Consider the following 27,440-nt stretch of genomic DNA (forward strand, 5'->3'; position numbering starts at 1 on the left):
ACTGTCCCACCATCTCGTCCTCTGTCGTCCCCTTCTCCTTGTACCCTCCATCTTTCCCAACACCAGGGTCTTTTCCAGGGAGTCTTCTCTTCTCATGAGGTGGCCAAAGTATTGGAGCCTCAGCTTCACGATCTGTCCTTCCAGTGAGCACTCAGGGCTGATTTCCTTCAGAATTGATAGGTTTGATCTTCTTGCAGTCCATGGGACTCTCAAGAGTCTCCTCCAGCACCAGAATTCAAAAGCATCAATTCTTCGGCGATCAGCCTTCTTTATGGTCCAGCTCTCACTTCCATGCATCACTACTGGGAAAACCATAGCTTTTACTATACAGACCTAGAAAGCATTAAAAGACCCACTGGCTGGTGCATCACCCAGTCAGGTGGAATCAGTGCAGTTCCACTTGGCCAGGATATCCTCTTCGGCCCACCCTAAACAACCTGACTCCCATTGAGAAGAACCTGCCAGGCTGAATTTCTGATCTTCACCTTCCTTCACAGAACCCTCTGCCTCTGGAACTTGACCGTTTGCTTTTCTAGATGACACTGGTTACCTCTGTCCCATCTGCCTGCTAGCAGCCATTCTGAGAACTGACTTTTGCCCACTGTAGATCATACCACTTCCCTTTGACCCCCACCGGCCAAGAACTTTCTTGCTCCTGACCCTGGCTATCACTTGTCGGATCTTAGCGAACCTTGACACATGGACCTAAGGACAACTGTGGGCATGCAGGGTTGCTGTGCATAGCTGCCTACCACTTTTGAGCCTATATACACATGTACTGTCTATGTGCCCTTAAATTCTGCACAAGCGTTAAGCCCCACATGCTCTTGCATGCAATGGGTCATAGGAAAACTAATCTTTCAGTGTTACTTTTTTGTAAAACAACAACAACACAAGAACAACCCTTCTGTACAATCATGACTCCGGCCTATGCAGAAAATGAAATAACTTGATCAAGCATCTCACTGACTACCATACTAATGAATCATCTTGCTTTAAAAAGAAAAAAAAGTGTTATTGTGTTATATGTTTCAGGGCATGCAAACAAGTATAATCTTCTGCACTTCAGAGCTGAAATTATCTTGTGGCTTCTAGGAAAGAATGCTAGAAGGGAGGAAGTTGGTTAAGGATGGGGCTGGCTGGGACACAAGTTTAAGGAGAAATATGTGCCTCCGCTATCAGTTTCCAGCACCTCCACCCACCATTTCACTCATTTCACCCACCCCAAATCTCCCGTGTTAAGAATGGATGCCCTACAGGAGCATACGCCTGATCATTTAAAATGCAAAAACCTTCACGGCGATTCAGAGGTGTTTCAGGCACTGGTGCTATGTGCATAATCTAGGCACTGAGCCATACGATTGCACTCCTACAGCAGCTGTGACCATAGGCAGCCGAACATGAAAAGTGGACTTTCCCCCTCTGGGACTGCTGCAGGCAAAACGGAAGACATGAATGAGTCCACAGTTGCTTGTTTTTAAGGTCTCATCTTTTTGTCATCTTCAAAGCAACAAATGTCTTCTCCACAATGTCATTGTATTTGTGCTCAAAAGGATCTGAGAAAAGGAGAATAAAGGCTTAGCAATAATGAGACTGTTTTGTAAATAAGTGCCATAAAAGGAACACCCTCTTTCCCAACACAGGTGCTTCTCATTGCCCTCAGATGTTAGAGAAGTGGTTGACGCAGCACCGAGCTGTGGCCTTGGCCAGATAAGAAGCAGGTGTTTGATCGCTTGATTGAAATTCTGAGCGGTCTTGCAGCCACAGCCAGGAGATACACCTTTGTAATTTTCCATGGAAGTTAGAGTAGGTTGCAGCTGGGAAAGATTTCAGCTTTTAAGTTTTGCAGGTTCATCTCAGCTTCATGATTCCTTCTCTCCTTAAGCCGTATAGTGAATTGTGCAACACAAAATCAACAGAGTCCTTAAGTGCCATATTTCGTTTTCACTTGTCAGTCCCTTGGGGAGACTGCAGTTGACTTCACACATTCCCTTTGTGTATCAGGTCCTCTACCACATGGGCAGGTGGTCCTAACTGGGCTGGCAGGGCTAGCCAGGACTCACCCTGGTCCACCCCAATACCGGCAGCTCCTCCTCGTTCATCTCACCATCACCCACAACTTCCACTCCATTCTCTTCCTCTTTGGGCCCAATCTGGAAGTGGGGAGGAAGATAGTAGTTGCAGTCTCTTCTTCCTTACCCAATGAGATGGCATGAGTGGCTGCAGGGAGGAGAGGGCGGGCTTCTCTACCATTGGGAGCAAGTAAGTAGTGTAAATGACAGCACCAGCAGCAGCAACAACAGCAACATTTCCTCTACTTTATTGCTGCCACCGGGTCTGAAGAAGGAGCAAGCAGAAGTGGCAAGGAAGAAGGAGCTGTCCATGTTTGCAAGAAGAGCAGAAAGTACAGTGGTGCCTCGCAAGACGAAAATAATCCGTTCCACGAGTCTCTTCGTCTAGCGGTTTTTCCGTCTTGCGAAGCAACCCTATTAGCGGCTTAGCGCTATTAGTGGTTTAGCGGATTAGCGGCTATTAAAGGCTTAGCGGCTAAAAGGCTATTAGCGGCTTAGCGGCTTAGAAAAAGGGGGGGAGCGGGGGGAAATCAGAACACTCGCAAGATATTTTCGTCTTGCGAAGCAAGCCCATAGGGAAATTCGTCTTGCGAAGCAGCTAAAAAAACGGAAAACCCTTTCGTCTAGCGGGTTTTCTGTCTTGCGAGGCATTCGTCTTGCGGGGCACCACTGTAGAGCCATTTCCATTGTCCAGCAGCAATTTGTATGTGTCAGGAGAATCTGGTTTATGGTGGGCCCTTGCTGGGGCATGGACCTGGGCAGGTGCCCAGTGATGCCAACCCATGGTGCTCGGCCTGACATCAATGATGTTTTAAGTGTTATGTGTGACTGTGTCAAATATTCACCTGCAAATGTGTATAAGAGCCTTGATTGACTGCAGCTAGCTGACGAGTGTACATTTGGTGGCAAACCTAGATTTGCCACTTTTGGAAGGTGTGAAATAATCCTAATAGGAAAGAGAACTAGGACTCATGAAATGCTGGTTGGCAGTGGGTATTCAGGAACACACATTAAAATCCCGTCAAAATGGGGAAATGTGTGGAACTTGTGGGCTTCATTCCTTGGATATTTGCTTCATCGAGATCCTTGTGTCTTAACAAGTTTTCATCAGAAACTGTTCAGAGGTGTTCCTGGCTTTCCTACACAACCACAACACTGAAAACCACCTCCTTCTCCTGAAAATAAAGTTATGGTTATTAGGTGCTTGTGGGAGTTGCTGCTGTCTGTTGCACCAGTTTCACTGCAAGGCGGATTCATGGACCCTCTGGCCAATTTGTTGATTTGGATTTCTTCTGTTCATTGTCTCAGCAATTAAGATGTCCCAGTCAGAATAGCTCCTGGCAAACAGAGCACAGCAGATCCAATGGATTTTCACAATGCACTTGACTCAAATTTTCAACCTAAGTTATCACCGTTGCCATATATTACTGGAATAGAATTGGGCAAACCAGCAAAAACAATAAAAATGGTCTGGATTGGCCTTGTGGAACTTCCAGCCCACAAAAGTCACCTTTGGGGAAAGACCAGAACACTACCTGCTTTTTATTAGGAACCTCACGTTTCCCTCCATCTGGGTCACATGAGTACCTGAAAACTGCATGGGAAAGTTGCCGTTTGAGTGCTAACATTGTGGGAAAGAAGCAATCGTGTTCTCTCCAATCTCTTTGTCACTGTTCTCTCTACCATCATCTCTACCATCAGCTCACCCTTAAAACTTTGTCCCACAACCCGTACCTGAAAATCTGTACTAGGTAACAAGTGTCTAGCCTTTAAGAAAGATTTTAAAAAAGCTTAATCCAAATTATTGTGTAACATAGAAGATGGTGACAACTTAGTATAGATCCTATTAGTAAAAATACTAATGAAAAGCCTGGCCAGATAGAAAAGTCTTGATCTTGTATGTTTGTTTGCTGTTATTTACTGCTGGTTGTGCAGCCAAAATTTTATGCTGCTGTTACTGGAGGTTACTTTTGGCAATTTTAAGGAATCGCACATGCTTTGTGTAAATGGGTTTTTATTATAATGCATTTTTACTTTGGTCTATGATCTTAAATAGGTTTTAAGTCATGGAGAGACCTTTTTGTGTAACAAGCAAGTCACAAGTTCTGCTAATGATGATAATTGACCTGGGACCCAAAGCTCAGCAGCGGAGGCATCAGGCAGGTAGCCCTAGGAAGAGCTACCTGGGACCCCACCAGAGAGAGGTGCCTCTCCTCAGGAGCCATCCTTCTAACTTGTGTTGCCAGAGTTATCCAGAGAAAGACTTCTAATGACCACAGACTTAAAGAGGGCAAGTTAATGAGGAGCTGCTTTAAAATTAGGGGATTCAATATGGTAATGGAATTCAGCCATGTACCGTATTTTTCGCCCTATGGGACGCACTTTTCCCCCTCCAAAAATGAAGGGGAAATGTGTGTGCATCCTATGGGGCGAATGCAGGCTTTCGCTGAAGCCTGGAGAGCGAGAGGGGTCAGTGTGCACCGACCCCTCTCACTCTCCAGGCTTCAGGAAGCTCTGCGCAACCCTCGGGAGACCGGCTCCGAGGGTTGCGCAGAGCTGCCTGCAGTCCCGGGATCAGCGCAGCTCTGCGCGGCCATCGGGAGCGGGGCGCGAAGCCCCGCCCCGCTCCGGATGGCGGCGCAGAGCTGCCTGTAGTCCCAGGATCAGCGCACTTCTCCCCATCGCCAGCCCCACAAGCTCGGGGGACAGCGGGGAGGCAGAGCGTGCCTTTCCACTATTCCCCGACCTGGTTCTTCCAGCCCCGCACCTGGGGGGGAAATAAAATTCTTTTTCTTTATTCCCCCCCCCCAAAAAAAAAACTAGGTGCGTCCTATGGGCCGGAGCGTCCTATGGGGCGCAAAATATGGTACTGAGCTGAAATGTCCATGTTGAAAGACAGACCCGTGTACAACACAGAGCAAAGGTTTGATCTGGATTTTAGCAGGGCATGGGTCACAGTGACCAGGCTGTCTTTGTCCAGGAGGGATTCTCTGTTTGCACTTTTCTGTTTCTGCATGCAACAGTTGTCATAGGAAATGTGAGTTTTCCTGCAAAAGCTTATGCGGCAATGATTCAGTTAGTCCCTAATGAAGGCCACAATTGTATGCATGTTGGGAACCAAATCCCATTAAGCAGTAGGAGTTGTTTCTGAGCAAATATAATCTATGAATGGGATTAGGGTGCTATATGCAGCTACTGTTCTGGAATGACTGGGTATATTAAGGGTTAATTTGGTAGTGAGAAAGCAACAATTGGACCTGTAGTGTGGGATAACTGGTTAAAATGAAGAAGCTGATTTATGGAAGGCTTTGGGAGCTAGAAGCGTAAGTGCTGGTGGGATTTTAAGCAAAGCCCACGAAGAGTGTCATTCATGTCTGCTTTTCCCTGTCCTCCTGCTTGTAATCATCTGTTCCCTTTTATCAAGGAACAAGTTGATTATTGATCATACAGAAGTTTTGGGTGGTGGGTGGGGTTTTTTTTGTGTTTTGCAACTTTTTCAAATGGTTTGAATGATGTATTTGCTCTTAATTTTGAAATCATCAATCTTCTCTTGTCCCTCCCTGCCCCCTGATTTAATGCATCTGCGTAGCAACGGCAGGTGTGTTTCACTCTTCCATAATCCTGCCGGCGTCCATTTCGACAGAAATTCCTGATAAGCGTTTACATTCTCCAGTTGACTTGAGAAGAGTGATCAAAAGAGGGAAAAGGGAGAGGCCATGAATGAATGCAAAATGACACTCTCATCAATCATTGGTCTCCAGCGTTTCCCAAGGAATTGTAAATCACTAACGAAAGGGGAATTAGCTTGATAAAGTCAGCATTAGTGTCAGATGTGGATGATTTAAAATTTCTAAAGGCACAACTGTTTTCTTTGGCTGTCATCTTGGCTCCCACTTGGGTTACCTGCAGGTGCTCCAATCCAGAAAAGAATGGGTAACATGCTTAAGTAATTAAGCTTGTAAAATCTTCCAGAGATTTTGAGATTAAAGCAAATACTAACAGCTGCAACCCTGCATCCGGTCAGGCTGCTTAAATCCCAGTGACTTCATTAACTGCACATAGCATTGTGCCCTAGCTGCCTCGCTAAACCACGGCCATAGTGTAACTCAATGTTCCGACGCTATAAGACACCTTCTCACTGGGACTCAACGATGTCTGAGAATCCTCTGAGCGTTTCTCGGTGTGGCTGGCTTTCAGAGGTCAGAATACAGCCAGCACAGGAACAGTCTTAGCACAGAACTTCTTTCCTCTGCATAGTGGGGTGGGGAAGAGAAGCTAGGAACCTACATATTAATATACAAATATCTGATTTTGTTCTCACAGATGTGACAGCTGTGGTGCCGTCTTCCATTCAGAGTGCAAGGTGAAGTCGGTGCCGTGCCCCAGGTGTGTGCGAAGGGAGCTTCAGATGAAGCAGAAGTCTTTCTGGAGAAGACTCAACATGGATGAAAGCCTGGAAGAGGCCTGCAACATGTTTGAACTGTCCTATCAGAACACTTGACTCAAAGGAGGAAGCTGGCAACCTGCAGAGATCCCTTTCCTACTGTAGAATGAATGCTTACAAGGCAACGTTCCACTGCCAGGCAGAATCCTTTCCTGCAGAAAGATTGGCTAATATTCACCTTTTTGGTTATTGAATAGCAAGGGTCAATGTTGCTAAGAAGGTTGAAGGCAGAACGCATTCATGAAGTCTAGGTCAACCAGGTGGTCTAAAGCCAAATGTAGTTTACTTGAAATATTTCCTATTCTCTTTGCATTTATTGTTAGAAATAGAAATATTGTGTGCATTATTTATTATTACGTTTCCAAGTGAACTATTTTGCAGAAATAGCAAAGGTGGCTCTGGAAACTTAAAGGCCCCAGAGTACTTTGCACAGGGGGCCTATGAGATGTATTTGTGGGGTCTTTTCCAGCTTAGAAGGATGTTTTAGTAAACCGTCCTTAAGACTACATTCCTCTCCCACCTCTCAAAAAGTAAACTCAATTATAGATCCACATCTAGATGACTAGAATAGAAATCCTTGTACGCTATATGAACCAAGTGCTAAATGCTGTTTAGTTCCTGCGTTACTGTTCTTGACTACTGGAACAGCAGCTCATGGTTGTACAACATGCACAGCTTTACATCTGCACAACATTCCAATCTCCTACTAAGTCAACAATGCAAATCCCTGTGGTTTTTCTCACATGTAGCACGATTAAACACCAAAATGCATCTGTTTTGATGTTAAACAATGTACACACTGCTTTGCTGCTGCTTTGGAAGTTGACCACTTTTTCTAAGCACCTTTCTCCACCTTCATACACTTTGAAATGGTGAGCTGAGGGTTTCACAGGGCCGGGGTCTGCTTCGTCTCTCTCTCTCTGCTGCTCTATCCTTTTGGCTGCACTTGATAGGGGGACTCGGAATAGCAGCCTGAGCAATTGCTGGGGACAGTTGCTTCAGCGCAGTGAGGAGGAGGAGGCACATCTTGGAACACCTTGGCTGAGAAATTGGGACTTGTGCAGTTTCTAATTCTGCCTAAGGAAGTGCGTGTACAGAACACGGCACATGGTGGCTGCAGATTGTCAGGTGTGCATCCACACTCACTGTGCGCACAGCATACTGTGAATAGCAATGCACTTTCCGTGTGTCTTATGATAAAGATTGGAACGTGTTTCCTTGTCTTTTGCCTGAGGGTTTAGTACACGACTTTTACCCATGGGATCCTAGTAATACATAACATTTTGCCCACTTATTCATCTGTCTTTGGAGTGAGGCCCATTAATCCTCCCTGTTCTGTGTATCAGGTGCTTAAAGATATGTCAAATGAAGTTTGCGAATGCTGCGTTTATTTTGCCCTTATCCAGACCAGTCTTGTGCACCTAGATTCACCTACTGGTAGCTTATGTAAGCTTTCCCAGCCAGATCAATGAATGGAGAATTCCAGCCTTCATTCTTATTGAGTCTGTACATTGAAGGCAGAGAGTCAGAAAAAGGTAGCAGAATTTACTGGCACTCATAAATGTTTCCTCTGAGCCTGATTTTGTTTCTTTGCTTTTAGCCACTTTGAGGCTGTGTTCAGAGGTTTATGGTTTATCATTTGAGCAACATGCTTACGAGAATCTCAGGCTCATGTGCTTCCTACTCACGGAGGAGATTGGAAGCTTCCCCTTTTGGATAACTTCAGTTTGGCCTTTGTTGGTTTGAACGATGGTTTAGTGAAACAAGCCAACTTCGCATCTTGGTTGATGCTGCCAACCTGTTTCAATAAACCAGTTAAGCTTAACCATAGTTTAGGGTTTGGGCGTAAACACTAAACTGAGATTAATCAAAGGTAGCAGCCTGAGGCTTCCCTGGGCAAGTTCCTGTAGCGAACAGCAGTAAACCTTAGGTTGTTATTATTAGGTCCAAATGCTCACAGTCTCTGAGATCTTTTATTATTCAGTGCAGTTAGTTTCTCCATATTTCCTGTTCTTCCTCCAGTGCATATATATTGATGCCAATGTGGTTACTAAATTGTAGGAAGTGCATTGTTCTGTGAAAATAATGCATAGTTGTATTTATACCTACCTGTTAATGCATCCTTCCCTGTGGTACTCTCCGGGTATTTTAGACTACAGGTCCCATCAGGCTCAGTGGTCAGGTGTTTTGGGAGTTCTAGTCTGAAACATCTGGAGAGTACTAGGTTAATCCGGCATCTTATAGATTACAGATTTAAGGCAACAAATATATTTAAAGTGGAGGATACTGAGTAAACCAAACCTTAACGTGCCTTTTAAACAGGAAATTAAAAACTTCTGTCTGAAATGGGAATTTTATAAACGAGAGGTGTGGGAAGGCTGGTTACATAAGAAATAGCAGGGGTAGGGATATAGAGTGTTTCTGTAGCTAAAAGCTTTAGAGCAAAGAATGGCAGGATCTTAGAGCTGCTGTCCACATTACTTTTCTGTAAGTCACTCCTGTAAGTACATATGTGCACATGTTATCCTGTGAAACATGCTTCAGTACACACCTGTAAAATGGTGTCCATTAGTAATGTTTTTACTCATTTATTTAAGAGCTCTGCAAATGTATTCAGATACAGGTGTGATACGTGAGAATTGTCCCCTGTTTGAAATATGTAACCTGAGAATCTACCGTAACATGAGAAAGGGGGGGCCCACATCTGAAAACAATATAATGTTGTTGAAAGGAAGAAAATAGCAGCCGTTTGTAGAAGGAAATAGCACACACCAGGTAAATTCTTGACTGTGGCACCGTCAACAGCTCCAAAGGCTCTAACCTAACATTGAATTGCCAACTGTTGATGCCACTTGGAAAGACTAACCAAAGTGAATAGGCATGCGTCACATTTCACACTGCCTATGGCTTGTTACTGATAGTAGTGGTCTGTCCTTGGTGGAATTTCATGCTGGAGGTGTCCTGTCCACATGGCAGAGAGCAGCATTTTGTTTCTTGTGTTTGCAGCACAATACTATGGGATGCCTCTTCTTTCCCTTGGAAGCTGGGAGCTGAGCAGCAGTCTCCACTGTCACATGGGTTGCAATGGCAGAATAGAATAGGGCAGCGAGGGATGCTTGAGCACTTAATATAAAAAGGTACACCACAAATCTGCTGTTCTTAAATTCCTGCTTTGTCAGCAGGAACTTTCAGATTCTGTAGCCATGTGTTTCCCAAGCCATAGACAGTTGCTCTTCTTTCTGAGTCTCTGCATGAGAAAGTGCCAAGTCGTGTTGAGTTTATTGAGTTTCAGTGTTGAGACCCATTGACTTCCATGCTACGAGGGAAAGGAGTTATTTCAAATTCCTGGTTTCCTTAAAATACATTCTAACAGCCTTTAGGAAACATCTCTTCCTACTTTTTATGTAAACTTTTTCTTTCTTTCTTTCTTTCTTTCTTTCTTTCTTTCTTTCTTTCTTTCTTTCTTTCTTTCTTCCCTTAGAGTAGCTATGAGCCAATTTGAGACATTGGCAAATTATTGGCTCACAGAAAAGAGGGTAATTTTGAAGCCAGTGTCAACCCCTATGAATAACAGGTCAACATATTTGGTAGTTTGAACACAATCTTGAATCCCACCCAGGGTATTTGAATTTAGCTGGTTACTCTTAAGAAAAGAAGGGCATTAGATTGCATGGGTAGATGCAGGATATCATAGATTTACAAAATATGTGTTTTTAAAAACAATCAGGTGACTAACCCTGAATATGACCATTTCTGTATGGATTTAATTATCAGTGTATTTCATTATTATTTGAGTCAATTGAATTGCAGTAAATATCAACAAACCTTTAAAGGTGTGCTGGCAACACTGATAATTGAAATAGCAATGTTTCCTAAAATTGTTGTGATATACAAAAAATGTCAATATCTAAAGCAGGAGGGAGCAATCCGTGGCCCTCAGACATCCATGATTTGGGGTGATGTAGTCCAGTAACATTTGTACGGTTGCTCCCCTCCCTATCTAAAGCAGGGGTAAGCAACATTCATGTCATGTCTTGATTAACACTTATAAATGGTAACCAAATGTTAAAAAAGAAGAAATCAGTTGAATTGTCTCCCTTTTCCTGTCCTGCAAGTTGCTGCTTGCCCCTCTGATGAATGCTCCGAATTCATCCAGCTTTTTGCTGATATTATTTATGAAGCTGTTAATCAGTTTATAGTTAGCTCAACAGCTTTTTCACTAACACAATTCCCCACCCTACTCTATAACACATTGGGTGTTGTTGTGGTTTATTTTTTGAAAAGCTTAATTCCAAATGATCCATGTCACTATTCCACACAGTCCGTGAATTTCTCTGTGTCTTAGAATAATAAAGCTGCTTTTACTCTAGAGGCATTGCAGTTATAGATTGTTAGTATTATTTAACTTTATTTGATCTTAGTATGTTTGTGAATTATCCAGTTAAATGGGTTGTTGGCTAATCCAGCCCAAATAGCTAAATAATTTGTTCTTCTAGCAGCCAACAATTAACTGAATAGTCAATAAAAGCAGAGAATCAGCAAATGAAATGGATGTATCTAATTAACTTAACCTCACATGCTATAATAATTCATTGGTTGGTCAGATTGGCAGTCCAAATCTTCTAATAAAAGTGATTTCATTTGCTTTGGAAGAAATAAGCTGCTCTAAAATTGTGCCCTGTTAAAACAGTACAGAAGCTGTACTGAAATGTACTTTTGTAGTGTTTCAGGGATCTAAGTCCATCCCCTGCTTCTAACCTTTACTTAACATTCAGCCGTTTTACCTACAAACCTGGAAAATGCAAACCTTTTGCTCCCAAGTTTGAGTGAGGGAAATACAACCAAGCATTATTTTATAGCTGGTAATCTAAACTTGACAGTTGCTTGTTTATTTCTGGAGATGGTTTGCTATTTTTAATTTTACTTTGTTGTAAGTGTGTTAAACACTTTTGAAAACTGCAATGGAGCCAACACCTTTGTTGATTACATGTATTGTTTTGTATTGTTATGTTTTAAATTATTTGCTATCACGTCAGTGTGCTTAATTTATGAAAAATACATGTTATATTATTAGTTCCACTCAAATGAGTTAGATTATGTGTTGATAATGTATCTGGGTTTGATCTCTTACACTGCAGTCCTAACCTCTACTGTGAGGCAGATCCCTTGAGTTCAATGCACTTGTTCCCAGGTAAGCCTAAGTGGTCCATAACACATTGCTGAGGGCGACTGACCCCTACTGTACAAAAGGCAACACTCAATAAACAGTTCAATATAAAATGGGTATTTTCACAATAGTCTTTATTGAAAGCATTTAAAGTGCAAGGTGCTTCTTAAACAGCGAGCATGAAATTTAGTTCTTTGAAGTCCTGTTGACTTTAATGAGCAAGATTATAGCGCCTGCCTAGCTTTCCCAATGAAGTCAGTGGGGTTTCAACATGCTTTAACTTTGGGCTGGCTCATGCTTACCATCATGGAGAGGGTGGTGCCATTTTGACTTATCCTCAGGCTACAAAATGTATTGGGCTGCCTCTGCTCCTCTTGTCAGTTCAGCGAATTGCAACCAATTGCTGGACTCATTTTTGCTTTCCCTCCTGTGGCATGAATAAATGCACTGTCGACAATCTAGAAATTCATTGTGATACAAATATATTGGCCTTGCCCATCAGCCAAAGAAGAAGCAAATGCAGAGAACTTGCTTTTCATTGCCCTCTACCAGAAAAAAACACACCAAAACTTGGTCCCACAACTGCCAGTTGCCTGGGGTTTGGAGAGCAGGATGCAACTACACTCTGGCTCCATCCAATAGCTAATGGAGGCTGCACAGAGCAAGAACACCCATTGTCAAGAGAAGCAGAAGCTACTCTAATGCTTTGTCCCATCCTTTTTCACTGTTAAGACGACAGGTAGCTTATACCTGAAGGAGTGTTTCCACCCCCATTGTTCTGCCCAGACACTGAGGTCCTCCTCCGAGGGCCTTCTGGCGGTTCCCTCACTGAGAGAAGTGAAGCTACAGGGAACCAGGCAGAGGGCCTTCTCGGTAGTGGTGCCCGCCCTGTGGAACGCCCTCCCATCAGAGATATAAAAGGAAATAAACAACTATCTGCCTTTTAGAAGACATCTGAAGGCAGCCCTGTTTAGGGAAGTTTTGAATGTTTGGTGTTTTACCGTGTTTTTAATATTTCCTTTTCCTGGCATCTAGTTGATCCACCACTTGACCATGGAAGAGGTGGATTTATAGGCTTCTTAATGTCAGGTTTCACTTTGGGAATGATTAGCAAGAGACCTGGTGAACGGCGGAGAAGAGGGGCAGCTGACATTGAAATGGTTGTTTTTGCAGTTTGTTCATAGGCAACCCAAGTTGGTACTCAGTACAGTTAAAAATTCCTACCACCTGATGAGTGTTGATTGAGCCTACTGTGAAAGGAAGTCCTGGTTTTGTTCTGGTTCCTAATAAAAATCCCATTACAGTTGGCATTAAACGAATCCATTGTTTGCAGCAGCTGAGGTTTGTCAGAGGCTTAAAGGATTTGCCAAATGCCCAGTTTTGCACTGACTGGGCTGGGAGGGAAGAATGCACCTCTTCCTGCAAAGCCACAGTGCCACAGATGTGAGTTCTTGCCATGGATTATTCCACTGGCATCTAACCTGTCTCTCCCAAGCCTTTCCACGGGGGAAGGTTTTCCACGGAAGTACAACTTACAGATGCTGTGCATTCAAACTATGCGGGGAAAACCCATTGCAAGAAACAAGAACCAAAGAATCTCTCCAATGCAAGCTTGAACACATGGGCAAAGCGGCATATTGTTGCTTTCTATTCCCAGTGCTGCTGTAACTGAGAGGTGACTATCCTGGTACCCTCCCAGATCTGGGAGCTGGCATCCCACAATATCTAGAGAGGACCAGGGTATGCCATCCTTTTGCTTTAACTACTTGTACAAAATACCCCTTGGACAAAATCAAGGCACAAAGCAGAGCGGTGTGTGCAGCCAGAAAGTACAGAAACGGGGGGCTTGTTGTTCTCCATAACATGGAGAAGAGGAGACGGCGTGCCTCTGTCGAGAACAGATCAGTCTTGCCCTGCAGAATGGCATGGATTGGTTGTCTCTGCACGACCTCTTGAGTGTAAGTGGACCAGAAAAACCCTGATCATTGAAATCTTCTGCGGCAACCTTGCTTCAGATTCGACCACTGTATGTAGCAAATAATGACTGCAAGGGTAAAGCCAGGGCCTTGGCCTTATGGAACTTCCTCCTTCAGAGAGGCCTCCCAAAATGCTGATTTTGCATGTTTTTGAAAAAAACACATTTTAAAGTTACTGTTTAGACAGGTGGTTCAAGAATAGCTGTACATTTTAGAGCCTAGCTGTTTACAAGGAAGGCGAAAAGGCTTGCAATTTTTAAAATAACGTTAAGACACCTGCCCCTTGCCACGAGAGGGGAAAGATAGCGTATTAAAAATAATTCAGTATTTCACACGCTGTACCATAGCCAGCATCGAGGGAATACTTCTCAACAAGGAAACAAGCCTCTCTGAAAAGCAACCTGTTCGTAGAAGAAGAACAAAAAAGCCATGTGCGATACTCATGGGATGATTGCTCTCCGCTTGCTGTACTTGGCCTTTGTTGCAACTCTTTGCTTCTCATCTTCATAACAAGAATTAGGCTTGGAGAAACATTTTTGAGCAGGTGTAACTGATTTGTTAGAACTTCTCCATGCGTGTAATTAACTTGCAGTACTCATTGCATGCAGCGATAGCCTCCAGCTTAGGTGACTTACAAAAAAGATGAGATGAATTCATCTAAACAGGTGAACCCATCCAGTTACTTGCATTTCCCGCTGGGTGGGTTCTGCCCAGCAAGGAGTCCTGGCAAAAGTTGCTGCTGCTGCTGTGCTGCATCTTACTGTGGCTCCTCCCTTCCCCCATAGCTGCCCAGTCCTCCACCCCACCTGGCCAAACGAGCACCCCAGACACCTCTACAGCTAAACATCTCTGTTCAACAACACATTGCCTCTGGTTCCCAATAATGGAACAAACAGAGCAAAGCAGTAACTTCATGTCCTCCTTGGGAGTTGCCCGAAGAGAACTGACAGGCTGCCATTCCCGGCAATTCTATCCCTGGAGATTGTATTATCTTGAGTTATTATTTTTTGGCAGAAAGCACATGCTTTTCAGAAGTCACTTCCTGGTTTACATGCAGCTGAAAACTAAAACTATTTGTGTACGGCTCTAGAACACCTACTATGATTTCCAGTTCATGGATCTGTTGGGAGGCAAAGTAGCAAGTGGAACTGATTCGGAACATATATGCTTGTGGACATGTAGATGCTTATGTAATTTGAATAAGTTTTTTGCATCCAAAAAATTATATTAAAAGGGGGGGGACCACTGTTTGTTTTGCTGAATAGAATATGGTCAATTTTGCATGAATCATGTTGCTAAAAAAGGAAAAATGCAGAAAACGAAATCTCAAAGCCAAACTAGACACCTCATGAAGATGAATGCAACATTCCTTGAGTCAGGGAAAGCCACTTCCAGTGGGGCACATGGGACAGGAGAGGGGGGGGCACAAATCCCTTTCCCCACCTACCATTGTCACATTTCGAATTGCTTGCCACACAGCTGCCCCGAATTCATGCTTTCCCAGAACTGGAATTTATAGTCTATTTATATACCACATTTTCTAGAAGTAAATCTGGGCTCAAAGTGGTTCACGCAGAAATTGGTGTCTAAAGACAGTAATACAATAACAATATGTAAGAAAACGTCACAACAAGATAATACTAAAATAGTAACAATCAACATTTAACCGTTAATTTAGGATACATGAACATTTAAGTGAGCATACAGCTTACCAACAGGTCAGGTTAAAATAGCCACCAAGCCCTTATGAAGGCTCCTAGGACCTGAAGGGAGCACAAGGCAAATGGGAAAAAGCATTTAAGGAAGGACAAGGTGTTAGAAAGCATCGTAGTACAAGGTCCAAAATTTTACGCAGGTGTATGCCAAAAAGAAGTGGGTGGCACTGTGGGTTAAACCACAGAGCCTAGGACTTGCCGATCAGAAGGTTGGCGGTTCGAATCCCCGTGTCGGGGTGAGCTCCCGTTGCTCGGTTCCTGCTCCTGCCAACCTAACAGTTTGAAAGCACGTCAAAGTGCAGGTAGATAAATAGGTACCACTCCAGCGGGAAGGTAAACAGTGTTTCCGTGCGCTGCTCTGGTCCACCAGAAGCGGCTTAGTCATGCTGGCCACATGACCCAGAAGCTGTCTGCAGATAAACGCTGGCTCCCTTGGCCAACCCCAGAGTCGGTCACGACTGGACCTAATGGTCAGGGGTCCCTTTACCTTTACCTTTATGGCAAAAAGAAGTGTTTCCAGCAGTCTTTTCACGGCTGGGTGACAGAAATAATAAGGCAACATTGACTACATTGCTGTTTTTATGTATATTCCCAGCTTTATATCAAAACTTTTTTTATAAGGCACTTACCAGATGTGCCTTCAGATTAGGTCAGAGCACATCTCTCTGTAATTTCTCTCTGTAATTACAGACACGTCTGGCATAATTTGTGTGATCTGGTGATTAGATTCTGCTGCGGCTGCTATGGGATCCCAGGACAAAGGGCAACCTGGGAACTGGTCTTGTAAAGGTGGGAACTGGGCAAAGTTTTCAATCAGTCCTGATACTTGGTGAAAACATGTTTCCCTGTACCAGATCATTATTTGCATACACAGAACATTCAATGCTTTGCTCCCTGCAACTCTTGAATGAGGCCAGAGTCTTGGTAGATTCATAAAATATAATTATCTGGGTTATTTCCATTAACTTTCTCTGCCACGGAGAGTAGGGTGGGATCTTGCGCAGGTAATATTATGCACTCCCTTTGCCTCTGAATCCCCATTGTGGAATATTTGGAATAGGACGACCTCCTATTGCTAGCGTGCCTTTAAAAAAAGTCAGCACAGTAGAATTTCCAAGTCTTCCTATGATACAGCCTTCAACAACCTGGTACCCTCCATATGTTTTTGACTACGACTAAAGAGTTATAGCCCAACACACCTGGAAGGCCTCAGGCAGGCAATGGCTGGTGTATTACAAAGCTTAATCATTTTGCGATGTACTTTTCAACAACATGTTGTGAATAGGTGCTATTTTTTTACAAAAAGTAAATGCCACCAAGTTTTTGATACTTAAAATCTTCGGAGAGGGCCCTAGAGCTCAGTGGAAGATCATGTGTTTGGCATGCATAATATCTCAAGTTCGGTTCCAAGCACTGGTAGCAAGAGAAGCCCCGTCAGTCGAAGAAGGAGCGAGTGTTGGGTTAAATCTACCTGTGGCTCAAGGCAGCATCGGCAATAAGGAATAAGCAGATATCAGACATTACCTTGCTCCTGTCATGCACAACAAGCCACACATCACAAGAAATGGCATCCAGCAAATTCACAATATGGATATGAATGCATATTGACTGCCCATCCAAAACTGCAGTCACTGTGTCCTCATAAGCCTTTGGGGTTCCAGAGTTGGCAGAGTTGAGTGATATGTTTTGCTAAGAGGCATAAAAAGAAGTGTATCGACAACATGGGGTGTTAATTGTCGTGTTAAGCAGACACTTGCATCTTTCTAATTAAAGCCACCAGGTGTGTGTGGGGGGGGAGAGGGAAGATGTGGTTTTATGGTGCGAGGGCGCAAAAATCCACTTGAATTGCACAACCAGAGCTCGCTGGTGCGCTATTGAATCTGACCCACAATATCACAACCGGCTGGAAGCACCTCAAGTGAACGGAATGGGAATTGAGATGCTGGTCCTGAGGTGCGGGGAAACGCATTTACAGGTTACTTCTTCCCCAAACACGTTCCTGTATGGAAAACATCTGTGCCAAAAGGTTCGTGTGGGAATCAATCGCGAAGCATTCGCTCCTTTTACACCTGCATGCGCCGCCACCTTCTCCTCAAGTTTTCCTGGCAGAATAACACCCCCATGCAGAAAGGAGAGAATGTTGATTTATGTGTCGTTACCACCACCCCTTGCTTCACGTTACCCCCCTACCAAAATGATTTAATTCTTTTTCTGCCTGACCCAAACAAAATAACCTCATGTCTTGCAAAGTGTTGCTCTCCCTCCAGCCCATACCTTTCTCTGCCTCTCTCTCCCCTTCCTTCCTTCCTTCCTTTCTTTATTTTATCTTATTTTTTATTATTTAGTGGGCTTGCTGATTAGAAAAAAACCAGGCCCCCCCTTACAATCCCTTCCTCCCCCAACAGCACGATTGTCACTGCCAATTAGTACATTGTTAGGGCGCATAATGGCGCTGTAGCTGGGGGAACGGGACGCTTTTGTGCGTCTCCAGTCGGCCGTGGGGGCAGTCAAGATTCATTTAGGGCCTTACACAACATGGACAAAAAAAGAGAGGAAAAGTAAAGAAGGTGGGGGGGGGCGGAAAGAGGCATCTGAAGAAAATGGGGGCGAAGGAGGGGAGGGAAGAATGAGGGGAGGGGGGACAACTAATATGGGAAAAGACGTGGGGGAGAAGTCTGCTATTCAAGGGGCAGGCCAGCCCCATGAAAGGCCCAAGAGGTAGCATCTCATTGAAGGCTCCCCATTGGAACACAAAAGAGAACCAGAGCTTAATAGTAATTAGTGGACTAACTGTGCAAAGAACATTGTGCCTCTTTAGCAGATTGTTCCAACTTTTCCTCCTCTCTCTGCTCTGCGAGAAAAGGGCGGCCTGCGGAGAGGAGAGTGAAAAGAAGCGAAACGGGGGCTTGGAGGCAGCCAGTAGCACTCCATTCCCGGGGCCCATTTGGCCGCGACCTATTCAGACCTACTTTTTTGACAGGTAAATTGGATTTTATTCTCACCGAAATCTTGGGGCCAATTACGCAAGTGGAGATTTTGGCATGGTTGTGACATCCGGGGGTCCGATTTTGGGGAGTCAATGTTTTTCTTGTTTCGGGAATCTTTAAAAGGTCCCCATCTCTCCCCCCACAATTCTTCTTCTTCTTCTTCTTCTTCTTCTTCTTCTTCTTCTTCTTCTTCTTCTTCTTCTGACAGAAGTCAATGTGTCAGCACGTTTTGCAAGGCTACATTGGCGACTCAGTGTTCAGCCAAAACTTCTGGACACTTTTAGGGCCCCTTGATTTAAGGGGTGGGGGGGAGTTGAGCAGCACGAGCGCAGCTCTCACCCGCTAAAGTCGGTGGGGCTCCACACAGTGCTTTGCTTCAGCTCGCCCTAAAATGCTTCTTTCTCTCTGTCCATCCCCAGAGAGGGAGGCTCTGGGGTGAGATCTGAAATGATGGCAGCCGCTGCCAGGCTTGATCTTGGATTAATGTTGAACTTGCCTCTCTCTGCCAGTGGCCAGTGCAGAGCTCCTTTCAGGTGCAAGAGAAAGTCTTCCAGTCACCTTTTCATTTAGGAGACAGGTGGCAGCAGGTGGGCCTCGCTCCACCTGAAGCAAAGCGTTCGCCTTGTCTCACGGCAGGGCCAACCCTGCCCCCTTGGGGTAGCCATGTACCTCCTCCCATTCTTGATAAGCCCAAGATAAGATGATCATTGCAAGCCTGTCTTTGCACAACAAGCAGCCTGCCAGGTGAAGGCACTTTGGAGGTTGGATTGTTTGGGGCAGAGAGATTTCGTTGTTTCTTCCGCATCAGCCCGCCTTGTCAAAAGTAAAGCTGAAGGCCAGTAGGAACTTTACATTATATAATAATCATTGTCATTTAGTGAAAATACACATTAGTCTTGATCATACAGACGAAGAGAAGAGTTTGGATTTGATATCCCACTTTATCACTACCCGAAGGAGTCTCAAAGCGGCTAACATTCTCCTTTCCCTTCCTCCCCCACAACAAACACTCTGTGAGGTGAGTGGGGCTGAGAGACTTCAGAGAGAAGTGTGACTGGCCCAAGGTCACTCAGCAGCTGCATGTGGAGGAGCAGGGAATCGAACCCAGTTCCCCAGATTACGAGTATATCGCTCTTAACCACTACACCACACTGGCTCTGCAGAAAAGCGTAAAGCATTTGCATGAATGGACTTAGCTTAGCCATGTTCATTCATATCAATGGAACTACTCTCAGTTAAATGTAGTTGGCTACTCCTAGTAGTTTTTTTATGTTTCCCACTTCCCTGAGTGGTAGGAAGTTTTAGGGCAGCCTATGTCCCTTGCAAAGAAAGTTTACTGGTGACATGGAGGCTTATTTGTAATCTTTTTATTTACAATAATGCAAATTGAATAGATGGAGTACCCTCACTGTGAGAAGTGAAGTTAAGAGGGAACCAGGCAGAGGGCCTTCTCAGCAGTGGCTCCCTCCTTACAGTGATAAAGAACTACACAACTTTTAGAAGACATCTGAAGGCAGCCCTGTATCGGGAAGGTTTTCATGTTTGGCATTTTATTATGTTTCTATATGTGCTTAAAAAGTAGAGACATCGCCTTGCCAACAAAGGTCCGTATAGTAAAAGCTATGGTTTTCCCAGTAGTGATGTATGGAAGTGAAAGCTGGACCATAAAGAAGGCTGACCGCCGAAGAATTGATGCTTTTGAATTATGGTGCTGGAGGAGGCTCTTGAGAGTCCCATGGACTGCAAGAAGATCAAACGTATCCATTCTGAAGGAAATCAGCCCTGAGTGCTCACTGGAAAGACAGATCCTGAAGCTGAGGCTCCAATACTTTGGCCACCTCATGAGAACAGAAGACTCCCTGGAAAAGACCCTGATTTTGAGAAAGATGGAGGGCACAGGGAGGAGGGGACGACAGAGGACAAGATGGTTGGAGAGTGTTCTCGAAGCTACCAGCATGAGTTTGACCAAACTGTGGGAGGCAGTGGAAGACATGAGTGCCTGGCGTGCTCTGGTCCATGGGGTCATGAAGAGTCGGACACGACTAAACAACAACAACAACAATAATATGTGCTGGAAGCCGCTCAGAGTGGCTCAGGAGACCCAGCCAGGTGGGCAGGGTATAAATAATAACATTATTATTATTAATTAGGCAAACACACAGGGATAGGGTTTCGGCCACATCAACTCCTCCATAAGTAAACAACACACAGGCAGCCAATGCCCAAAATTCAGGACTCCTGTCTTCTTTATTGACTACCTTCCAACTCCTAAAACAGGCCAGATCCAATCTCCTTCCCCCTTGCAAGGCCAAGTTAGACAGATGGGCAGGGCCTCACACGTGTTAGTCACCTGACACCCCAATAGTGTCAGGTGGCCTGCTTTTGCACAGGCAACCAGCTGATCATCAGGACTTACAAAATGTCACCCGCGGCACTTTGCAAGTCCCAGCAACCAGCTGACAGTCAAAGCACCTTGCACAGGGCTTGGCAGGTGATGAGGTCTGCAGGTCTCCTTCGGTCCAGCTGTGCCTTTGCTGGACATCATATATGACCTCAGATGTAGGGCTTTTGGTGGGTGTGGGCTGGTCAAAATAGCCTCGCAAGCCAGTTGGGAAGGCCTGGAGGACCTAACTAGACTTGCCTGCCCAGGCAAGCCACAAGCCATGAAAAGGCATCAGCGCTAGTCTCCAGTCCAGTGCCTATGAAGAGAGTGCCTTAAGCAACTATCTGTACAAGGAATCAAGGCAAAAAAAGACTACTTATGATTTGATGGTTATAACACAGTGCATTATACATATGATTAAATCGTACTCTGAGGAGGCCCACTGAAGATAGCTAACTTAAAGCTATCTATTCCAACAGGTCTACTTGGAGTATTTCTTGGTTGGATGCAGCCTAACAGATTTAAGCTGTCTAGCCACAATCCTAAAAGGCATCTGTGCTAACACAACTCTTGAATACCAGCTTATTTTAAGTAAATAATGCATGCTCCCATTTTTAAAAAATGTTTTTAAGTACACAATAGCTTCTAACACAAAGGGCCTTAATTGATTTGAAGGACCCATTTATATTCTGTTGAATAAATGAGAGGGAAGGGAGAAAGTTATTTCACATGCGCTTGCATAATTCACAGACTCATAGTCCATAATAGATAGATATTTACACAACAAATACTAAATGACTTTCCTTGACCTAAAATCATTCATCACGGCTGTTTCTCAAACGGGACGTCACTTTACTGTTTTAGAAAAGCGATGCTTAACCAAACACGCTTGTGCTCACATGTACAGCCCTGACATTTTGCAATAAGTCACATCTGACAGTCCAAAAGTATAGAAGGGGAGATTCAGACTACAAAGACTGAAGGCAGAAAACAAAGAGCTGGCTTACCGTCTACAAAACACCACCGTAGTTTGGGAGTAAATCAGTGACTGCAGTGCAGGTGGAGAACCTCTTCCAGTCTGAGGACCACATTTCTTTTTGGAAAGTTTTCCAGGAGCCACGTGCCGGGGGGGGGGGGGAAGGGCCAGAGGGAAAAGTGGGGTGAGGCAACAAACGTGAACTTTGGACACCAGGCTAGTTTGCACACACATTCACGCACCCGTCTCGACCCTCCATCCCAGGTAGTGAGAAGCGCTATCAGAGTTCAGGAACACTTCCCTCCAAGCAAAGATACTCAAAGGGGGGGGGGGTCCAAGTATAAAGTTACCAGATTCTTTTCAATGAATCCGGGGACACTTCGATTAATTAATTAATTACTACACGTTCGGGACGTTGATGCTGCAGCGATGGCGGTGGCAGAGATGCGGCCACCGCCTTGACCTCAACCGCCACGTTTCCCCTTCCTTTGAGGCCTCTACCTCCTTTCTCCATGAGCCTGGGCAGCCCCTGAGTTGTTGGTTCTTCGAAGGTGGTGGTGGGGAAGTGGTGTGTGGTGGGTCAGGCATGGAAGGCAGAGAAGGAGGGCCAAGAGCGGCTGTGAGGCTCGGGCAGTGCGTTTCCCCCCTTTCGGAGCAGCCCCATCCCAACTCCTACTTGTGTGCAAGCAGGAGGGGGCAGGGATGTCTCAGGCAGCACAATGCCTCCCTTCCCATCGGAGCAGCCCCAATCCCATTCCTACTTGCGTGCAAGCAGGAGATTCTTCAGCTGGGGAGGCTTCCCGTTGCCTAACTCAGAGATCCCTGCCCCCTCCTGCTTGCACACAAGCTCTGATAGGCAGCGGGAACTTGCGCTGTGCTCTGAAGGCTTCAGGGATAGCCGCCATAGGCGCGCATGGCTTCCTCTTTAGCCCAGCACAGCCTCTCTCGGCTGGAGAGGTTGCGCGCGGCTAAAGAGGAAGCCAAGACAGCCAGCGGGATGGATCTGGCTCGCTGTCTTGGCTTGTTTGCTCTATGGGGCTGGGGGGGGGAATCCGGGCTTCCCCCAGCAGCCCCAGTAGCTTTGGGGCTGGGGGGGGGATAAGATTTTTTTTTCTTGATTTCCCCCTCTAAAAACTAGGTGCGCCTTATGGTCCGGTGCGCCTTATGGAGCGAAAAATATGGCATGTGGGGTATAAATAGTAAAATTATCCTTATGGGATGGGACGTCCCTATTTTCATCAGAGAAATGTTGGAGGGTATGAAAGCTGGGGTGGTGAGGGTAATGAATCATAGGCGCTGGAAGGGACCCCACAGTCATCTAGTTCAACCCCTTGCATTGCAGGAATCACAACACACAGTCCCCCCCTCCAATCTGAAACCATCCTAGCCGTGGCAGACCTACAGTTTGGGGACCCTGATGCTTGAACTGTTATGGGGGCACCTTCACAAAGAGCAACAAAGCCTGGGTAACCAGGGTTCCTGGAAAATGCAGATATAAACTCAGTTCAATTGCTAGTGGAACGTGTTTACTGGAGGAAGCATTTTTGCTCCTTTCTCCAAGTTATCTGATGAATTGCTGAAAAAAGGTGCAGTAGTGTGTGTGCTGACGCGGGTGGCGCTGTGGGTTAAACCACAGAGCCTAGGACTTGCCTATCAGAAGGTTGGCGGTTCGAATCCCCGCGACGGGGTGAGCTCCTGTTGCTCGATCCCTGCTCCTGTCAACCTAGCAGTTCAAAAGCACATCAAATTGCAAGTAGATAAATAGGTACCGCTCCGGCGGGAAGGTAAACGGCGTTTCTGTGCGTGGTTCTGGTTCGCCAGAAGCAGCTTAGTCATGCTGGCCACATGAACCGGAAGCTGTACGCCGGCTCCCTCGGCCAATAAAGCGAGATGAGCGCCACAACCCCAGAGTCATCCGCGACTGGACCTAATGGTCAGGGGTCCCTTTACCTTTACCTTTAGTGTGTGTGCTTGCTTTAGATATAGCAACAGTTTGGGGCATTAATTAGGCTCTGCACTTCTGGTCCCTGCAGAGGCTGCTGCTATGGGAGGGGTGGGTGAGTTAAATCAGTTTAGGATAAAGTACTAAGGAAGATTATTAGGTCTGATTCACACATGCAGGCAGATGGATGGGTATCTCTTCCTGGCGCAACCTGAAGGGTAGTTCAAATTCCGGGTGACAACTTTCTAGGAAAAAGGGAAAAGCATCACCTGGAAAAAACTTGGACAAAATTTGCAATTGCTCATTTAAATGGATACCAACTTAGAAATATATTCAGTACCATACACCTGTGCACCTGCCTGCTGTGGTTAAGTCTTTGCATTCCCTTCTTAGGGGTCTTTATCTTTAAGATGGACTTAGACCAGGCAGCCCTTCCAACAGAGGACTCCCTCAAATGGAGGACCATTCTCTGTCTGTCCTCTGACGGCTCTCCAAAGAGATGACGATGCTGAAATAAAACAAGAGACCTTATTCACATCTCAAGCTGTTCATGTGAAAAACAGCTACCACACACTTCCAGCAATGTCCTTCCCTTTTATTAGTATTTTAAGGACAGCTCTTTCTTAAAGCGCAGCACAGTGACTAAGTATGTTGAACTTGTCCTCCCTGTTTCTCCTTTCCTTTTTCAGCTTTTAGTTCTACCTATCTGGCTTTCTTTTGGCATCCTTTTTTTTTTTTTACGTTGCCTTGAGACATTTTTTTGAATAATTAATTGCAAATGCAATTAATAATCAAACCCATACGAATAAAAACCAGAACATTTCTGGCTGATTATTATTATTTTTTGCCGTTCCCATGAACTTACCAGGTGGCCTTAAGAAAGCCACAATCTCTAAGCCTCAGTTCTTTGTCTCCAGCAGGGGAGTGATGACACCGATCTTCCTTACACAGGCATTGTAAGGATTACAGAAACAATATTTGTGTAGTGCTTGTACGTGCAGGGAGCAGTATACAAATACTTCGTTTTATTGTTTATGGTGGCAGGAGAACACCGATGGAAACACAGAGGAACATGCCTCTGAAGTTGTGCTCCAAACATCACTACCAGACAGCTATCTGAGGGTGTCGGTGCTGCTGATGGAACAATTATAGCCTGAACTCCCTAGTGTGCCAGTGTAAGAATCTGCAGCCTCACAATTCCTTCTAATTTCAGATTTGGGTAATCTGGTGCCTATCAATTTGGAAGTGAAAATAGTCCCATCACAAAATAAGGTTGTGGTTTCTGCGTACTTAGGGTGCACAGAAGAACCTTACTAACTTTGTAATGAAAAACACATTTTTTGTGGGGGGGGTGTGCCCTCAAATAAATGGTCCCAGAAGGGATTGTGCTTAGTGACTTCAAGGACCTATGGAATGTTAAAATCAGTTGAGACATGGAATGTTGAGGGCGTCTTTCTTTTTCCCCAAGGAAAATGGAAGCAGGGAATTGGCTTACTTGAGGCTCAGACAGCTTATAGTATCCTGACAGAGGTGGGGATTAGGGGTGGGTGGGCAGATGTCTTTGAAAAGCCCCTCCTTGAAGCACACATGGATGTTTCAAGTGACAGCAAAGGAAGGGGAAAGGGCTTGAAAGAGGGCAAAGAGCTGTTCCACCAGGGCAAAGAGCTGTTCCACCAGGGCAAAGAGCTGTTCCACCAGGCCTTTGGTCAGGGCGCAGCCTGACTCCCTCCTTTGGCAATCTTTACAAAACTTTAGTTTATGGTTGCCATCAATTTTGATTTTAATTAATTTTTATAATGTTTTTATAATGTTGCACTATTTTAGTGTTGTTAGCCGCCCTGAGCCCGGCTTCGGCTGGGGCGGGCGGGATATAAATAAAATTTTTTATTATTATTATTATTATTATTATTATTATTATTATTATTGATTCTAGGCACAGTGAGAGTCAATGCTGCTGATTCACTGGGTCAAAAAATATATGAGAATAAAAATCTGGTTCACACCCACCCACCCCAACCATGCTACTATTTTTGGCTATGAAATACAAATCAGGCAGCCAAAAATGCAAGGAAATTAAGCAAAGGGAACTGTAATCCTTGGATGAAGAGCAGTATATAAATTTAATAAATAATAATTTAATAGATAAAAGAAGCAAAAGCTGTTTTGTGTATTAAATGTGAACATGCAAGAGAAATTGACTTCAATAAAGCTTCAAATGGAATTTGTCTATTTATGAAATGTTTGCAATTGCTTGACCAATTAGAAAACCACACACCAAATAATCAAATTGATCATCCAATTGTTGATGCTTGCATGCTTGTTGGTGGTGCTGCGCTTTGAAGGCAGGGCTGGTTGTCTGGACTTCAAAATGCCCTGCACATCTCTTTTAAAAAAAAAAAATTAAAATTGTTTTCACTTATAAGTATTTCAATAGTTTTACAATCATTCTAACATTTAAAAACTTCTTCCTTCCTTCTCTTTCTGCATTTCCTTAAATTTGTTTTAAATTTCCTGCATAGTCTAAATTAACTTATTCTTTTATTCATCTACTTTAAATAGATATTATTGTGAAACTGCAGATTACAATAATCCTGCCAATGTCCTTATCTGTTTACCATTTGTCTGTAGACATTCAAAAAACCATTTCCATTCTTTTAGCCCTGCATATCTCTCTGCAAGCCCAGGATTTTGCAGGGACCACCGATCAGTTGTCCAGTAGTGCCTGCAAGCCTTTTGGTCCTGCAGCTGGGCATGGCTTGGCCAAAGCAACCTCATTAGTCCCACAGGTCAGAGATGCCACACTCTGGCTACAGCTAAGGCAGGGGTCTGCAACCTTTAAGACAAAAAGAGCCACTTGGCCCCGTTTCCGAAGGAAAAAAAAACTGGGAGCCGCAAAACCATTGCGACATTTAAAACAAATATAACATGCCTTTATCCGTGGCTGGCCTACTGGGGGTCCAAAACAGGGACGTCATCTTCCTCCTCGCAGTCGTAGACCTGCATGCGCGCCGCTGCCCTCCAATCTGACAGCGGGCGGGAAGGTGACGTCGGGACGGTGCGTGACTGATGCACGCACCGCCCCCATGCGACGTCACAGCCAGTACAGCGCCCGCCACAGTGGGGAGTGTCGGGGCGCACAAATCACCTCCTCCCCTCACTAGTATCTGCCCCGGAGCCGCAGCAAAGGTGTAAAAGAGCCACATGCGGCTCCGGAGCCGCAGGTTGCAGACCCCTGAGCTAAGGAAAACTAGAGCCAGGAGTGCCAGCTCTCCCTCACTGCTTTCATAGAAGACCACCAGCTTCTATGAGTGACAGGCAAATCACAGCCTTCCATGTTCCATTACCCATGTTGCCACTGAAAGGCCTCTAAAAATGGCATTAGTCAAGGTGGGTATTTGAGGTACCCAATCCAGCTCTCCAAGTGTCCAGCAGGAAAACTCTCCAGTAGGATTGGTTTGGTGCTAAATTGTCATCGCAGTTTCGTGGAATGCCAATTTCATTAGCCACTTTGAGCTAACCGCCAACAGAAAGGCAAGGATATAAGTCTAAAGGAGAAGCAAAGAAGAAAGAAATAACAGGATTGTTATGAGGTGCCCAATTGCATGCCATTCCCTGGCAACAATTGAGTATTCAAGTAAGCAGTTTCCATCATACATGAAATATGCAAAATAGCTAAGCAAGTATTAGAAGTCACCCCAGAACTGGCCCTACTAAACATCTTCCAAGACAATAATGCCCACTCACAACACAAAGAGCTCATAACCCACCTACTCTCAGC

General features: G+C 44.8%; 1 protein-coding gene across 2 annotated transcripts in view; it reads left to right on the forward strand.

The window, feature by feature from the left end:
• PLEKHM3 (pleckstrin homology domain containing M3) overlaps positions 1-11,796 on the forward strand; it is an 86,697-nt gene extending 74,901 nt beyond the window's left edge. For both annotated transcript variants that reach the window (XM_083473120.1, XM_083473119.1), the window contains one exon: positions 6,396-11,796. In XM_083473120.1, coding sequence (XP_083329246.1) covers positions 6,396-6,573 — 178 coding nt within the window. In that variant the 3' untranslated portion in view covers positions 6,574-11,796. The remainder of the gene's footprint in view (positions 1-6,395) is intronic.
• The last annotated feature ends 15,644 nt before the right edge of the window (positions 11,797-27,440 follow it).

Source organism: Podarcis liolepis (genome assembly GCF_965112155.1).
Source record: "Podarcis liolepis genome assembly, chromosome: 1".
In the NCBI taxonomy this organism is placed as follows: Eukaryota; Metazoa; Chordata; class Lepidosauria; order Squamata; family Lacertidae; genus Podarcis; species Podarcis liolepis.